The sequence below is a fragment of the Cervus elaphus genome, chromosome 4 (assembly GCF_910594005.1).
Source record: "Cervus elaphus chromosome 4, mCerEla1.1, whole genome shotgun sequence".
Lineage (NCBI taxonomy): Eukaryota > Metazoa > Chordata > Mammalia > Artiodactyla > Cervidae > Cervus > Cervus elaphus.
Window position 1 is genome coordinate 3,640,105 of NC_057818.1, and position 17,261 is coordinate 3,657,365.

The 17,261-nt window shown below is 59.6% G+C and overlaps 1 protein-coding gene across 4 annotated transcripts; it reads right to left on the bottom strand.

The window, feature by feature from the left end:
• Positions 1-149: 149 nt before the first annotated feature.
• On the bottom strand, positions 150-16,208 carry FCSK (fucose kinase). 4 transcript variants are annotated; one of them, XM_043898010.1, is made up of 24 exons: positions 16,087-16,208; positions 12,816-12,920; positions 12,309-12,460; positions 11,626-11,676; positions 10,570-10,695; positions 10,234-10,306; positions 9,714-9,811; positions 9,294-9,374; positions 8,647-8,766; positions 8,299-8,470; positions 7,780-7,892; positions 7,042-7,143; positions 6,786-6,956; positions 6,468-6,532; positions 5,723-6,093; positions 4,951-5,161; positions 4,647-4,813; positions 4,331-4,552; positions 3,909-4,052; positions 3,653-3,772; positions 1,956-2,143; positions 1,763-1,862; positions 1,060-1,283; positions 150-887 (listed from the first exon to the last, which is right to left on the bottom strand). In XM_043898010.1, the coding sequence occupies exons 2-24, from the start codon at positions 12,895-12,897 to the stop codon at positions 801-803; spliced, it is 3,240 nt and encodes a 1,079-aa protein (XP_043753945.1). In that variant the 5' UTR covers positions 12,898-12,920; positions 16,087-16,208; the 3' UTR covers positions 150-800. The 4 variants fall into 4 exon arrangements, with proteins under 4 accessions (XP_043753945.1, XP_043753946.1, XP_043753944.1 ...); XM_043898011.1 differs by lacking the exon at positions 16,087-16,208 and adding an exon at positions 15,883-16,076; XM_043898009.1 differs by lacking the exon at positions 16,087-16,208 and adding an exon at positions 13,895-15,741.
• Positions 16,209-17,261: the final 1,053 nt, after the last annotated feature.

Here is a 17,261-nt window from a genome sequence, read left to right on the forward strand (position 1 = left end):
TGGTGCCCAGAGTGGCACATGACAACAGGCCTCACCCAGTCCCAGACCCTCATCCCCTCTTGGCCCTTGGCACCAGAAGCCGGATCATCCCGGGGGCAGGCTCCCACAGTCCCAGCGGGAGCAGTAAGGATCTTCACGAGGACAACCTGGACAGGCAGAGTGAATCTATTCCAGGAAGACGGAGAACCCACAGGCACGTGGTAGAGCTGCAGCAGGGCTGGTTAAGGCCTCAGTCAGCAGCAGCTTGCTGCAGGACTGCACTGGCTCTCTGCCACAGACATGTTCCCACTCCTCCACTGGCTCAGCCTGGGAGGGAGTGCTGAACAGGAAGTCTCTACTCAGGCAAAAGCTGGACCTCTAAGGAAGGCCACAGGAAATGCCCCCAAGGCCTCTTCAAGGTCGGCCTTACCAAGGGACCCCAGCAGTCTGCCAAGGCTGGTTGTCATTCCTTCTTCCAGGCCCTGGTGGAGAGTGAGAAGGCCAAGGCCCAATCAGGGCCATTGGATTTGTAAAGGCCACAGGGGACGCTTAGCATAGGACTTTCCTAGGTCCAGATGGAGCACAGGCTAAGCCTAGGCCACCGTCAACCAGGAGGTCTCAGTCCTGTTCCCAAGCACCGTCTCTGCTTCACCAAGTTTTAGAAAGGGCCGGGCTAGAACTTGGGTCGCTTTCCTTTGGAAGCAGATTCACAGAGAAGGGTGGAGAGAAGGCTGAACACTCCCCTGAGGAAGGACAGGAGGGGCTGCTGCAGCTGCAGGCTGTCTCCTCTTGCAGAGGGATGAGCCTCAAGAGAAGGGGTCTCAGGTGGAAGTCTCAGTCCCCAGCAGCTGCAGGCTCAGGCCCTGAGTGTCCACTTCTACCAGGTGGACGCTGTAATTCCCGAGGCCCTAGGAGCAAAGGATGGGAGGTGTTAGTGGGCTCTGCGCGGATTTCAGGCCCTCAGGGGGCTGGACTTAGGCTGCAGGGCCAAGGGGGCTTGCAGCTGTAGCCCTGGTTCACTGGTGGGCCACAGGGAGGGCTCCTGTCCCCACCAGTTAGCGTACCCCAACCACCCGGTACCTCTGTCTTGGCCAGCACGGCCTCCAGAGCCTCCTTCTGCCGCGGCTCCTTGGTCAGTAGACAGAGAAAGCCCCCGCCACCTGCTCCTGCCAGGCTCTGGCCGTGCACGTGGGGGGCCAGGACATCCATCATACGCCGCACCGCCAGGGGCTCACAGCCTGGAGCCATGAGCTTCTTCTGCTCCCAGTATGACGTCAGGCACTGGCCCAGCAGAGGCAGACTCCCTGGGGTGGGGACAGAGCGGGGGCCATCTGTAGGCTGGATGAGGTGCCAAGAGGCACTGCTTAACTGGCGTCCTGGGTCAGAACCTGGGTCCAGTACTGGCTGGAAACAGGAGCTGCAAAGCCCCTCTCTGGGTGGTTTGAGCACAGAGCCGCTGGCATGGTACCCAGCACAGTGATCATTTAGCTGTGTGGCCCTGATCAGCACTGACTCCCTGGAACCCAGCTGTGGAGCCAAGCCTCTTCCCCCATCCGCTTCCCGGAAACTGGGCTGGAGGCCTTCCCCAGGATGCAAGTACTGTTCTGAGACATGACTCGCACCTAAGCGTTGGACCCTGCAGAGGACAGACTGTAGGCCTCTGTCCCCGGGGGCCTCGTACCGAGGGCGGTGCCAAGCCCTGCAGAGCCCCCTGGCCTCAGGCCCACGAGTCGCAGCAGGCACTCACTCCGGGGTCCTGAGCTCCAGGGGGGAAGCGCCTCACCTTGGTGGAAGGCTTCCGCACACTCCTCGGTCTGCTGCACCAGGCGGCGGGCGTTCTGCACAACGGCAGGCAGCCGGGCATACCAGCTCCTCAGCACATCCTGCAGGGAGGGCAGGAGCCGTGAGGAGGAGGCAGAGGAGCTGCCAAGCCCCGCCGAGCGGTCCGCCTCCTCCCTCCTGGGGCCGGGGCTGACCTGAAGCAGGTTCCGGGCCAGGCGGGTCTTCCCAGTGTACACCAGGAGCAGGTGGTCATTGAGCTTCTGGAGAAAGCCCTTAGGCACAGAGACCTCCTCCACTTCCACCTTCAGTGGCAGCTGGGCCCGGGAGCGCCCCACCTTGATGCCGGGCAGGAGGCCACCCACCTGGTCCTGCCAGCCACCTCCTACGAGAGCCCCAACCCCGTCACCGCTGGGGTCCCCCGACCAGGCTTCCCTCTCCCGGGCCAGGCTGCTGGCCTTGGGAAGACAGCTTCCCCCACCAACACTGAGTCAGCTGAGTTGTACAGCTTCTGCCCTAGCCCTGGGAGCAAGACAAGCCCAGTGGAAGGGGCTTTGTTCCAGAGCCCAAGCTTAGAACGTAACCCAAGGCCTGAGGTTTGCTGCAGACCTAATGTGTTCTTGGAACTGGGGTAAACCACATCGAAGGATTAAGACCTTACCCCAACCTTCCCCCGAGGGCAGGATGGCACAGGACTCTGCCTACAGCCTAACAGTCCCTGCACCCTGGCTTGATTGATAAAGGGTGTTGATGGTGGAAATAAGCTTCTTTTATCAAACTTTATATAAAATAGCTTGTTCACATTCTGCTTCAGTAATGAAAGGTATGGATCTCTTTTCTTCTGGCAGCTACATAAAAATGTCAAAATCTGAGGTGATTCTGGGATAGGTCTTTGATATTTGGAAAAAGGCCTGCAAGGGTTTCGAGTATGAAACGCAAATGGCAGGAGGCATCTGGAACGCTCCCGCCAAACGTGGTGAGTGTCACGGCCTGGATCGCTGAGAACTCCTTAATGGCACCCCTCCCCTCCAGAGCACCTAGCATAGCTCGTAATTATACGTTCATTTGAGTGGCTATTGATTAATGTTTGTCTCCAACAGCCCATGTGACTTCTGATGACAAGGACCCTGTTATTGTTCATTCTATCCCCAGGGCCCAATACAGAGTGGGTATCTAATAAACAGCTGTCATTTAACCAAATGAAGGATATGAATGGTACACTTCAAAAGAAAACTAAAAGGCTTCCCCATCGGGCCTTTGTGCTAATGACCACCTATTACAGGATGTGAGTCAGGACAGTGAGAGGAGGAGCTGGGCTACTCGGCGGCCAGGGAAGAGACCATCAGCAGGCATCTCTGTGTCTCTGTGGCAGCTTCCTTCCCAGGGCTGTGCTGGAGGGGGGGCTCGGCATCCTGAGGTGAGCGGAGCACCCTGGAGCCGACAGGCCTCACTGCTCTCTACTGTGTGGACGCTGAGGGGCCGCCGTGGTGAGAAGCCTGGTGCTAGGCATTCTGTATGACCACCGCCCTGCGCCGCGCCCCCTCAGGTCATGGTGGGGGCCCCAGCCAGGGGAGGAACAAGGTGCTGAAAAGCAGGCTGAGGGGCCTGTCCCCTACTCCAAACCCAGTCCCGTCCTGAGGGACAGCCCTTAGGAGCACAGACGGAAGGAATACCTAACAGGAAAGATGCTGCACGGACTCTTAACAGTATGTTTCTACATCAAGTCCTTTGAGGTAGAAATATTTCATTCTGAAAGCTACCAGAGAGGGTGTCAGAGGGATAAGAAGGCAGCTCTTAATCACTGTGCGGCCCAGCGCACTTGTGGGCGCTCTGCAGGTCCAGGGGAGCCCCTGTTGCTGATGAGCCCCGTTCTGCCCGGGGGCACCCCCCCTACCTGTGGTGAGCACCTGCTCCAGGTGCAGGACTGCGTGGACCAGGGCCTCTGCGCCCACCGCGCGGCCTGCGGCCCGCTGCACCGCGGCCAGGGCGGCCCCCGCCAGGATGCTGCTGGTGCCTGCAGGGCAGGAGAGGGCCGGCATGAAGCCGCTCCGCCAGCCCATCCCGCTCCACGGGGCAGGGCCCGGCGAGGGGGCCAGAGCGAGGCTGAAGGGGCGAGCGGGCCGGTGGGCAGCAGGTGCGGACCCACTCACCAAGGCCAGAGCCGTGGGGCAACTCAGACCAGGCGTGCAGCTCGAAGCCGCCCCCGAAGGCACGCAGCAGCTGCTCCCTCAGCGAGAGCTCGGAGGAGACACTGACGACGCCCGCGCAGATGAAGGCCGCCTTCAGTAGCGCCCCTACGGAGCGAGCAGCCCCCAGCGGGGCGTCTGGTCTCCGAGGCGGAAACAGACCCCACCCCGTCTCCGCGCGGCCAGGGGCTCAGCCCAGCAGCAGTGCACACCCCCTCCCCAGTCACTACAGGCCCTGCGGGCTCTGGGGCACCAGCGGGCTGCTCTCCGTCCTGCCCCCATGTGGGCTGGGGGCTGACGGCAGGGCGCCCCTCAGGCCCGCCCCCGTGGCCCGCGGGCTCTGGGGCTCCGCCCCCACGCCCCGCCCGCGTCTCAGGCGCGCTGACCTGGGGCCTGGGGCTGGCAGTAACCCCGCATGTCGTCCAGGCTGCAGCACACGATCTTCACGGCTGTCTGGTCCTGCCGGGGCCCCACCGCCAGCCGCAGCTCGGGCTCCGGGATGCGGCGAACCCTGGCCCCGATGGGCCGGCGGCCGTCCACTCGCACAGCCAGGCCCAGCACGGCCCCACCGAGCTCGTACGCCAGGGGCGGCGTGTCACTCCAGCCCCCTGTGGCGATGGAACGAGACCCAGCTGGTCTCGGGGGGCTGCCAGCTCAGCTCTGGGTTGCCGACCCCCACCCCACCCTCCTCCACCGGCTCACCTGAGAAGTCCACCCGCGCCGGGCACTCAGCCACCACCCACTGCCCGGGCGCCGGCAGCTCCGCCGGCACGGAGCAGACGAAGCGCTGGGCGGACATCACGGCCTGGCGGATCAGCAGCTGCCCAGCCCCCTCGTAGTGGCGGGCAGCCCGCACCAGCAAGGCTGGCCTGCGGGAGGGAAGGAGGGGCGTGGGGCCCAGGCTGGCGGCCAGCGGTCGCCCTGGGTCCCACTGCGCTGGCCGCCTGGGGCCCTCCGCCCGTCTGAGCTCCCACCTCCAAGGCCAGCAGGGAAGTCCTCAGCCTACCTGCTCAGCCACCTGGCCCGCTCCTGGGTGAGCGCCTCCACACCCCGCGCCAGGTCTCCACGCTCCAGGAAGGAGAAGGGCCGCACCCACTCGGGGTTGGCGGCCGGCCCACTGCGCAAGCCGCCTCGGCCCTCTGCCATGCAGCCCAGGACATCCGCCACGCAGGCCAGGGCCCGGGCGGCCACGCCAGGGTCTTCCGCACCAGCTGCCACTGATGGACCAGGAGGCGGGCAGCTGCGGAGGAGCCCGTCCCCAAGGCCCTCTGCCCTCAAACACCCCAGACTCCTCACACCTCTGCACTGTGGCCCCACATGTATCCTGGCCTGAGAGTGCTCCCCACTTCTCCGCCTGGCAAAGTTCTCATCCTGGCGAGTCCCAGCCCAGGACGCCCTTAGTGAGTAAGAGCTCAGCCTCGGGAGGCAAACCACCTGGGTTCATCCTCAGTCCCCCTGGGTGGCTGAGTGAACAGCATCGACAGGGAACAAGGCACTGCCTGAGCCCCCCGCTGGAGCGCTTCACCCCATCCGGCACAGAATGCATGCTCTGCCAATGCTCAAGAGACCCAGAGGCTCAGCCCCAGGGCCCCGCGTCTCCTCAAACCCCTCACTGACTCGGATGGAACTTCCTAGCACCCAGACGGTAAACTCCATTTGTGTTCCCCCCCTGCTTTAGAGTCTCATGTCTCCCTAATGCCCGAGGTTGATGACCTAGAGGGCAGATAGGGCAAGTGATGCAGGGTCTGGTTTCCCAGCTGGGTGCCCAGCACACTCACCCTGGTCCAGCGTGGCCAGCAGGCTCCCAGTACAGCCCTCATGGACAGCAGCCCGGGTCAGTGGGCGCAGGCTGAGGTCCTGCCGGGCCTCCAGCACGTGCCGCGCCTTGTGCAGGGCCTGGCGGAAGAACAGGTCCCGGCGGGCGGCCAGCGTGGCACCCCGATCCAGGCACGGCTGCAGCTGCTCCCAGGATAGACGCCAGCAAGCCCGCCAAGCCCGCAGGGCCCGGCCCCCGTCCTCCTGGGGGTCCAGCATCCACAGCAGGTCCCAGGGGCCCGGGGCCCTCGAGGGGTGGAGCACGGGGAAGAGACGGGCACTGAGGAGGCAGCGCTCAGCGGGGGGCACATCTGGGTCCCACAGGTCCCAATCCCTGAAGTGGAGAGAAGCCGCATCAGCAGGAGGGGAGCAGGGGCTCCTGCCTGGTCCCCCAGCCCCGACCACCTGTCAGCGGGGGCCTGGCTTCTTCCTGGGAACAGGAGGAACGCCTCCAGAGACCAGATAAGTGAGTGATTCAGGGAGGGAGGCCCAGCTGGCCTGCCTCCTTTCCCAGGCTGCTGAACAAAACCCCAAAGCCTGGGCACGGTCAGGAATCTGGAGTAGCCCAGGGAGAAGATGCTAGGGCAGATAAGGCTGCTCAAAACTACCCCAGGCCCCAGGGATTGAGGGGGGTGGGCCCTGAGCCTCCAGGCAGCTGCTACCCCAGCTGCCAAGGCCCACGGGGCCCCATGGGGCCATCCACCCTACCGGATGCCCGTCTTCTGGAAGAATTTACTCCAAGACATGTTGAGATACGTCCCTGTCCCCTGTCTCTGGGGGAAGAGAAGGAAGCAGTCAGGGCTGACGGGGCCACAGGAAGGGGTTAAGGACAATAAGGCCAGGGGACCGGGGTCGGGGCCAGAGGGGGCAGGAAGAGAGACGGCCCTACCAGCCGCATCCTCCTCACAGCCTGTATCCCCCAGGTGAGCGCTCGCAGAGCCCCGCAGGGGAGTGGGCGCTGTGCTGGGGACACTGGAGCCCCCAAGGCCTAAAACTGGGGGTGAGGGGAGGCCACTGAGCACCTACCTCCCAGCTGTCCAGGCGGCCCACGAGGGTGAAGGCCCGGCTGGGGGCGCCGTGCAGCTGCAGGTGGTGTCCCCGCAGGACGAGGTCACGCAGCTCCACGCCGTGCAGCGCCTGGGACTGGGCCATGTCCAGGCCACTCAGGAAGCAGCCAGTGCCAACGTGAATGGGGCCCTGGGGGGAGAGGACAGGGTCTGCGTGCTCAGCGGAGCCCAGGCGCGCCCCGGAGCGGGCCTCCCCCTTGCACGCCCAGCCTCACCCGCAGGTGGCAGTGCTGCAGGACGCTCCCGGGGCCCAGCCGCACGGGGCCCTCCAGCAGGCAGCTGACCACAGCGCTCCCGGCCCCCAGCAGCGGCCGCTCCTGCAGACCCGGGAGAAAGCCGTGAGGCCCAGCAGGGGGGGCCCCAGTCCTCCTCCACAGCCCAGCCCCAGCCAGAGCTCCTGCCGCTCCACGCCAGCCGGCCAGCCAGACCCCCCTCCGCACCTCCCTGGCCCCAGCCTCAGGCTTACTCCCACCCCAACTTGGTTCCTGCTGTTCCGCCAGGGGCACGCTCCCCTCCAGAGCAAACCTGAACCCAGAAACGGGGATCCCACCAGATGACAGCCCCCCAGAAAACTCCCACCTGTCCCGCTAGTCCAACCCCTGTCGCCCTGAGGGTTGCCTCTGCACTCTACCTGCCCATCACCATGAATTTGCCTGATTCCCTGAGCAGACCCTTCAGAAAGGGTTAGGGGGGACTCTTCTCTACCTTCTCAATCAGTCAGACTTGGATGTAGAATCCTGACTTGGCTACTTAACTGGCTCTGTGGCCTTAAGCAAGTTACTTAACCTCTCTGAGCCTCCAGTGACTCCTGTGTGAAATGGGGTAATAACACCTACGCTCATAGTCTGTCCTAAGCATGAGCTGTTCCCACCCCTTCCTGCAGCCCCCCATGGCCACCGTCTCCAAGCACCCTACAGGCACCTCTGCGGGCTTCACCTCCAAGCAGGTCTTACCTCCACCTGGGAGTGTACGACCTGGGCCCCCAGAGCCCCCGGGGATGTGAGACTGTGCAGAAACTCACTGGCTGAGTTGGTCATGTAGTTGTAGCTGCCGTCAGGGATATACGCTGTAGAGACACAAGTACTGACCTCAATGTCCCGCCTCCTGCAGCTCTGACGCCAGGCTGGGTCTCCCACCAGAAAACATGGCTTCACCAGGGCCTGGGAGGGCAGGCATGAACGAGCCCACTATGCTGATGGGAAGCTAAGATCCAGAGAGGCTCGGCAACCTGCCCAAAGTCACCCAGCTACAAAGCAAGACCAGGACGGGGGCCCAAGAATGAGACGAAGGAAGAAGGGAAGTGGTATGTCAGCAGGAGACTCGGAACCGAGAGAAGGTAGCTGTCCCGCGCAGGCGCTCACGAGGCTGGCCTGGCCTAGGGGCCCAGGGGCCAGAGGGTGAGGGAGGAGCCTCCCCTGGGTGTCCCCACCCCCATGGCTTCCCCACCCAGAGCGCGGAGAGGCAGGACCCACCCACTGTGAGCGGCTGACCGCGGAGCTGCCTCCACAGCTCAGCTCGGGCGCCGTGCAGATAGCCCGCGACGTCCGCGTCACCTTGCCCCATCTCCGGGGGCCGCCCCACCAGGAAGTCCTCCCTTTGCACGTTCCGGGCCATGCAGAGCAGGATGTCAAAAAATAGAGACAGCTGGGACAGGGGCAGGCACTTCTGTCAGTGGGCTCCCCGGCTGAGCGGGGCCCATTCCCTCCCCAGAGTCACCGACACACAGAAGGGAACAGACTGGCCCGAGGCCTCACAGCCAGACCAGCAGCGTCAGGGCCTCTCGCCCAGGCCAAGGCCTCCCGGTCCCCACTCCTGGGCACCTGACCAGGCCGGGCTCCCGAGTCCAAGCCCATGTAGGTGCAGGCATCCAGAGGCGGGCTCACGTGGGTGGCCAGGAGGCGCTCAGCAGTTTCCACAGAGAAGAAGACAACTCCAGACACCTGCAGGGACCCCCACAGGGTCAGGAAAGAGACCCCGGGGCCAGGCGTGTGCCCGAGCTGGGGAGAGCAGGGGCAGACGGGCCCCCAGGCCACACGGAACAAGGTCTTCATTTTCTGGGCCACTGCAGCGCTGGGACTCCAGGCGGACTGGAAGCAGCTCCCCACCAAGGGCCCCGTGACAGGGCCTTCTGGGGACCCCTCAATTTTCAGGGCTCCTCCGTCTTCCCTACAGTCTAGTCCCAGACTCTTACCCACCACTTACATCTCTGTCCTCCCTTCTAGAAATATCCCTTGAGCCTGGTTCTGGCCTTTCTCATTCAGGACAAGACTCTGAATGCCAAGGCTAACCCTGTCCCTAGGTTTTGGCGCCACCTGCCCCCCTGAATACCTGTTCCAGATCTGCCTCAGATTCCGGTTCTAGCCTTCCCTGGAAGGTGGGGCGCTCTGCCCTGGGCACAAAGGCAAGCCCTCCCTCTCCCATCCCATAAAGTCTCCAAGCCCCCCACCCTGGGGGCTGGCAGCCGTACCAGCGGCACCCGCCCATCAGGTCTGGCGCATCGTTGTATCTCTGCCTCAGTGCCCTGGTAGTAAATGTCCAGAACGAAGCCCTAGGCGGGAGGAGGAAACAGAGTTAGGGGCGGAGGCAAAGAGACTGAGAAGGAGGGCGTCCTCCAGATGAAAACCTCCGTCACAAGTCTGATGGGGCCGGGACACCCCCGGGGCACCCGTGCCCGAGACCTGCCCCGGCCTCACGGCAGACCGTCTCCACGGCTTTGAATGTCTCCACGGCCCCAAGTGCAGGTACAGAGCCCGGCACAGGGTCAGGGGCAACTCATGTTTGGCAAAGGACTAAGTGAGCACAGGAGCTGCTGCCGTGGGGAAAACCTCAAACCCAGGCTGGCTAGGAACCAGGACCAGGCTGCACAGACCACTTCCCGGGGCCCTACCTGGGGGTCAGTCAGGTAGACGCCGTGGCTCCGGGCGTAGGCTGTGCTCCCCGGAAGGGCGATCCCTCGGGCTCCCCGGAAGCCGCCCCAGCTGATGCCTGCGGGTGGGGGAGGCAGGAGGCTCTCCAGGGACCCCAAGCCAAGGCAAGGGCGGGGTGGGGGGCCCTGCCAGGAGGAGCACGCTCTCAGGGCAGGGGTGTGCAGGCACCTCTAGAGAAAGGGCGTTTCCGTGGTTTCCAGCATGGGCATTCCCCTGGGAGGATAACAGCACCTCACCCCCCAAAGCTCGTCCCCGGAGCCCTTGGAGGCCAGAGTGACAGGACTGGGTGCCTCCATCCCACGGGCAGCAGAGGGAGGCGCGGCGGGGGAGGCCTGCCTCCTGCTCTAGGCTCCATCCCGAAAACCTCAGAGCGCCCTTTCTGCAGGGGCAGCGGGCCAGGCCGAGATGGCGGGTGGGAGAGGAGAGGCAGAGCGGGCGCAGGCGGGCAGGGCAGGCTGCCGCAAACCTCCGCAGGCTCACCTGGGCTCGGAGGCACCGACAGCAGCATGTCCGTGCTGCACACCCACACGCCCGGCGGGGAGCCCGGGCCCAGCTGCGGGGACAGAGAGAGTTGGCGGCCTCCGCCTGTTCCGGGGGACCAGGCTGCTGAGGGGCCGGGGCCCCCAGACCTGCGGTGCCCGTGCCCGCCCTCCCACCTACTTCTGGGGCCACGCCTCCCCCAGGGCGGCGCACTACCCTCCTGAATAGTGTGGCTAAACACGGGCACCCAAAGCCATTGTTCTGGCGTCCCCCGTCTCAGCCAGCAAAGACCGTGGCTGGGGCACGGCGGGGAATAGGACAAGGGCCCGGCCTCACCCGATGGCTCATGGTGTCCAGCAGGCAGTCCAGGTTGCAGACCACAGCCTCCACGGGGGCCTGGGGGTTCTCCACAGGGAGGCAGGTGAAGGCCCGGCCACAGTCGTCGAAGGCGAAGTCTCGACCCTGGGGGAGTGGGGACAGGCAGAGGAGCCTGGGGCAGAGGGCCGGAGCGGAAAGCCACCAGGCTACAGCACTCTGACCAGGGTTTTTCTCAATAATTTTTTCATATAATTTTTGAAATGAAATGATTATGGTAAAAAAAAAATTAGAAAATGCAGATACACAAAAGGAAAAACAATCCCTCGGGAATAATAACCATTGCCCTCATTTGTGAGGTATATCCTTTCATATACCTCATATGCAGACTATTTTTTTACAAAAATTTAAAAGGTGGAGAAAATAGAACTTTACACACACATACACAGGAGTGTAAGTCAAACTGGAGAAATAAGTCAATGTCAATATCCTGGCTGTGATTATACTATAGTTTTGGAAAATATGACCATTGCAGGGATCTGGGCAATGTTTACAGAGGTTTCTCTCTGGACTGTTTCTTACATGTGCATCTATAATGATCTCAACCAAACTTTCCATTAAAAAAGCTGAGATCATTCTATTCAAACTTGTGTGGCTTGCCTTTTTCACTGAATAATGAAAATACACTCACTGACACTCACAATGAGCCAGGCCCAGCCCCGATTTAAACATTTAATGGGTCATCTCAACACAGCCACAAGGAGGAGGAATTGTTAACAGGCCTAGAAGTGATCATGTGACCATTGCCCCAGGTCACAGAGTCAGTCAATGCACAGGTGAGTGCAAAGAGTTAAATGGACCTTTTACTTACTGTCTAATATTCCTCCAGGAGGATATGCTGTTTTTATTTATCCAGTTCCCTATTTTGAACACCTGGATCAATTCTGATTCTGACAGTTCTGAATGAGCACAAGGGACACCTTGCACGCAGAGGTAGAAGCCCTCTAAAGTCCTGTCCAACCCCAAGAATCAGCGGCTCCATCCTTCTGCGTGGGCCCTGCCGGGCATTCTACTAACCGTGTGCAGGATAAGGATCCAGGCCGAGTGCAGAACATCTGACGTGACCACCTATCAGAAGTGGGAGAGCCCTGTTGACAGAGGTCTAGACAAGTGGCAGCCTCCCCTCCAGGGAGAAACCCCAGCACCAGTCCACACAAGTAGCAAAGGAATATCAGGTAAGACCAATGGCCAGAGGCAGGCACGAGACAGATGAGGGGACAAAGCGGCCCTCTGGTGGGCTACCCCCTGCCCCGTTTGTAGGGAAGCTTGCAGCCACACAGTGGTCCCTGACTCGCTGGTGCCACGCCCATTGCCAGGCTGCACCCATGTCTACAGCCACGCTCACTCCCCGTGCCAGGGCAGGGTGACGAGTGAAGCGACTGCGTGTGGGGGGGACATGGGCTGCTGCAGCCCAGTTCCAGCAAGCCACTGCCACGTGGGAAGGAGAGCCCAGGGTGGCAAGACGAGCTTTTCCAAGAGCAGCCAGAAAGCCTAACTCTGACACTGGCTCTGAACCACTACGAAAGGCTGGCCCTGCATTCTGCCCTCACCTGGGTGAGTCTGCCCAATCTACAGACGCGAGCACGATGCTGACCCTGAACGGGGCAGGGCAGTGAGGCCCGAGGAGCGGGCACCAGGGAAAGGCTCCGCTTGAAGCCCCCACCCCGCTGTGCCAAGGAGGGTACGTCAGGACAACTCACAGTGAAGCCGGCGCGGGCACTCAGGTGCTCAGCGGCCACCAGCAGGGCGTTGAGGGTGGCTCCTCCACTGCCCACATGAACCTCAGGGTCCTCCACAGCCAGCAGCAGCGTCCCGGCAGGGATCTGCTCTCGCTTCTGCCGTATTTCCAGCTCTGCGGTCAGAACACGGCTGGGACTTGCCCCCCAGCACCTCGCCCCCCATTCCGGAGCACCTAGAGCAAACCTCCCAACCGCCATTATTTTCTCTTCTTTGACTTAGCACCTTTTCATCTAGTAGCTCATTAGATCTTTTCCCAACTCAGTGAGGTAAGGACAGTTACCCCCATTTCACAGATGAGAAAAGCAAGTCTCAGTGAAGTGACATGTGTCTGAGGTCACATGGCAAGGAAGAAGCAGAATCTGGGTTTGAACCTGGGACTGCCCGGCTCCTGGGGCTCCAGGGATATGTGGCAAGGAACAGGGAGTGGTTCTATATCAGGGGCACTGTGCAGAGTGAGGGCCAACTACCTCTCTGAAAGACCTCAACGCTGTCCTTGTACTGACACGTCAGGATGATGACCGTCCAATCAATGCCCTTTGGCTGCTCCATTCTGGCCACAGTTGAGGGGTTTTCTGGGCAGAGATACAGAGATGTGTGAATGTTTTTAAATTAGCATATCCTAAAATTGATTTTTTTGGTTGTAAATAGATTTATGATTTTTAACACACATATAGATTCTTGTGGTCACTACCACCATCTGCATCTGAAAGAACTCCTATACCTCATCCCTTTACAGTCACACCCTCCTCCATCTGTCACCTCTGACAACCAGCCATCTGTTCTCCAAAGCTATAGCTGGAATGTACTCTTTTGAGATTGGCTTCTTTCATTCAACACAACGCCTCTGAGAGCCATCTGAGTTGGCTAAGCATAGCCGTAGCTCTTTCTCCTTTTTTGCCAAGCAGCGCTCCATCGCCTGGACATTCCACAGTCTGTTTCTCTACCCACCCACTAAAGGAAGGCTATCTGGGCTGCTTCCAGGTTTTGGTAATCATGAATAGAACTGCTATCAACATTCGCGTGTAGATTTAATGTGAACATAAGACATCTCTCCAGGTGGACACCGGGGTGTGGGATTACTGGGTCGCATGATGAGTGTATCTTTGTCTTTATCAGTTTGACATTTCCTCAGGAGAGGAAGTAAGGGGAAGTAAGGGGAGGGTGTGGCGTTGACAGCGGGCCCCCACTTAAAGCATGGGGCTGCAGGCCCCTCATCACCCAATCACTGGCTCCGAGCTGAGGCTGGGGAGGGAGGCTCTCTGTCCAGGCTCCTGAGGATACAGGCAATTCCCTGCAAAGAGGGAAGCTCTGGGAGGGGTGCACCAGTCTGTTCAAGGGCAGTGTGCCCACAGCACCCACTACAGTGCCCTCGGAGGGGACCTCCCCTCTCAGAGACTCCAAGCTAGATGGGGCTGCAACCCCACCTGTCAGTCACCTTCCTCCAGAGCACTCTGAGCAGTAGGGGGAAGGTGACGCCAAAGCCACGACTTCACCCACTCCTATCCCTGCAACGCTCCTCTCCTGCCAGGTAAGAAAATGGTCTAACCTCCGAGGCTCGGCCTCCCCAAGACCTCCATAGCGAGTCCTTAGGAGTGTGCTGCCCACGGTGGTCCCACGAAGCAGCCCCTCCCGCCTCTTCCTTCCAGCCCCCAAAGCTCAGCGTGGGGAGGGCCGGTGGAGCAAGCTGCATGATCCCCCAGAGGTGCCCTGAGCACACCTCCGTCCACAGCCCACCCGCATTCCAGTCGGAGCCAACGGGAAACCTGAATCTCGGTCCGTTTCTTCCTGTGTCAGACTCTGCTGCCACAAGCCGTGGTTCGGGCTGACAGACACTGCCACTTAGCAACACCCACACTCCCACGAGCTTCCAGGGAAAGCCTCCACCACTAACAGAAACTGCTCCACCACTAACAGAAACTGCTCAGCTCCCCACTCAGCTCAGGAGGGGAATCCAGAGGGAAATCTGAGCAGGAGATCTTGGCCAGGGATCTGAGGTCAGAGGCATTCCCCAGGTTACCCATCGGGCCTTCCCAGTGAAGGGTGTGGCTGGGGATTCCAGGCTGGCCACCAACTCCCTGTGTGACCTTTGGCACCCCCTAACCAGCTCTGGCCTCCGGTGGTAGGAAGCCTAACAACAGATGCCCCCCATCTCATCCACACGGAGGCCCGGCGACCCATCAACCAACGACTGAAAGAAGACAGACCCACTAAGACAAGATAGGGATCCCCTGGGAGGCCTCCTTGGTGCCAGAACTCCCCATTCAACCCAACAGAAGCTGTCTCAGAACTGCACTGCAGTCTGAGAGCTTCTGGGCATAACTCCTGTCTTCCTTCTCCTGTTCTGTCACAGGAAGTGGACCTGGAATGCAAACAGACAGCTCTCCCGGCTTCCTCCAGGTCCCTCCCCTTCTGCCTCCCCCCATAAATCTCTTGCACCTCATCCTGTTGTCTGCTTTTCTGAGGACCTGAACCAATATGGCAAGTACATCATTTTCCTCTCGGCACCATCAAAGGAAAAATTATTCTAAGAACCTCTAAGTATTGGGAAGTACTCTCTTGATCCTTAAAGATGAAGAAACTGAGACACAGAGATTGACTTGCCCAAGTTCACACAGCTAGCAAGTGGTAGAGCCAAATCTGAACCAAGACACCTTTTTTCCAAAGTCCATTCTCTTAACCACTACACCAAACCTACTTTGTAGAACGGAAAATAGAACAAAAGTACTAAATATATGTAAAGTGCCCAATACAAGGTGACAGTGAATCAGGGATGGCATTAAAGATGACAGCTGTTATGAGTTAGCTCAGCCACTCACTCTGACCCATAGTCAACTGATTTTTCATCCTCACAACACCACTGCCAGAGAAGTATTCTGTCCAGTTCACAAATGTTAGTTGATACTGCAGCCATGACTGGGACCTGGGTCGCTCAGATTCTTATTTAGGTAATGGGGATAATGTAGGTCATATACAGCTTGTACAGAGAGGTCAGGTGTGTCCAGCTCCAAGATTTATGTCCTTATGCACCCTGCAGAAACAAGACCTCTCTCCTGGAGTCTTTGCCCTCTGTCATACTTAACATTTGTAAAGAGATCTTAGATAGTAAGGCCTCTATTCCAACATTCTGCACACTTCCAACAGAACTTCATCTACTGAGGTCAAGTTGAAAAGGTTTTTAATGCCCTCAGCCACACACTGCCCAAAATTAGGATAGGGAAGGGGAGTCAAGGCCGGAATAAAATAAGGCCTCTTCATATTTGCTTCTTGAAAAGAAGTAGGCCAGTGCTTTTGCATTTTAAAGGGGAAAAAGTAGTTTCACAGAGAAAAGGGGGAAAAGGAAGGCAGAAAGAAGGTGATTGGAAGTAAAGACTACACTGCAAATCACACAAAGGAAATATGGTTGAGTGGACGGCGTAAAATGAGGCCGGAAAAGTGACCTCAGAGGGAAAGTCACCAGCGCCGGCACCCAGCGGCCCAGCCGCCTGGAGTCCCTGTCCCGGGCGTCCCCAAGTCCCAGAGCTCCTGTTAAAAGACCTGGGCCAACGCGATGAGGGGCCTGCAGCCACCCCACGGCAAGCGGGCGCTCGGGGGCGCCGGCAGAGTTCCGAGAGACTCTTCCCTGTAAGCAAAAGGGCAGCCAGTGGCCCAGCTCCGTCCTGAGGGCCCAAGAGGCGGGCAGGGGTCCGCGAAACGGCTGGGGGTACCCGCGCGGCGCCGGGTCTGCGCGCACCCACGTACCTGCCTGCGCCCGGCCCCCGCGCCGCGAGCTCTCTAAAGCGGGGCGGCGCGTGCCTCGCTGCGCGTCCTGGGAAGTGTAGTTTCAGCGCTCTCCACACCAGAGGCGGCCCCTCCCCGAATCCCGGCTCCGAGCGACCCCGCGGGTCCTCAGACATGGTCCGAGCAACTCCTTCCTAAAGGGTAGTGAGCCGTCCCTTCGAGAAGGGGCGCTGGGGCGAGAGACGGCGGCTCCGCGGGGCAGCAAAACTACAACTCCCAGAGGAGCCAGGGCGTCTCCAAGACAGAACGCGTTTCCTGGGGCTCGAGTCCCAGGCTTGGGGTGTGTGCATTCGTTTAACCCCGGGGTCGGGGAGTCCTGAGGGTGCGGCGGAACGGGCCGCCGCTCTCCTCCGCAGAGGCAGAAATCAAACCCGGAGATAAAACCCACAGGTGGTGTCCCAGCGTAAGCGACTACCGTCGGATTGGCAATTAACCAGGCTTGCACGAGTTCATCATGGGGTCCTTCTGAGTTGTGATGGGGTCCGTCACAACTCTAGCGAGAAGATGTGTGGCTCTTTTGGAAAAGTTATGAATGGCAGCATTGTTTGTAATCTCGGAAAAGTGGAAACGCACGGGCACTCTCTCTAGGGTACTGGAAAAATAAATTAGGCACATCCATACAATGGAATACTGTGCAACAGAGATAATTGGCTAGATCGACATATGCAATAGGGAAAGATGTTCAAGACATTTTGTTTAAAAAAAAAAAAAGGCATTTTGTTAAAGAACATAATGTATGGGAAGCTACTCATGTTGAAATGTCTGTGGATATGACACTACCTATGGACAGGAGCAGGACTGGAAGGAGCGCAGGGAGGAGGATACTGCCAGGTGTGGGCATAGGCAGGGAGACCTTGAGCTTCATTTGCTCTGCTTGAGTTTTTCTTAGAAGTACTTTACAAAACTACTGTCCTTAAGAGGGAGCCTGGGAGGCCCAAGCAGTGAGTTTCAGAGAAAATGTTACATTCCACTCTAACTCTTTGTAACCTTGGCCAGTCACATGGTTATTCTGTGTCAGGACTCTTTATCTGTGAAATGGGGTAATAATTGTATCAAATGCCTGAGATTATTATGAGGATAAGATAAATTCTTGACTCTGTAGTAAATGCTCCAAAATTACTAACCCTTGTTGGGAC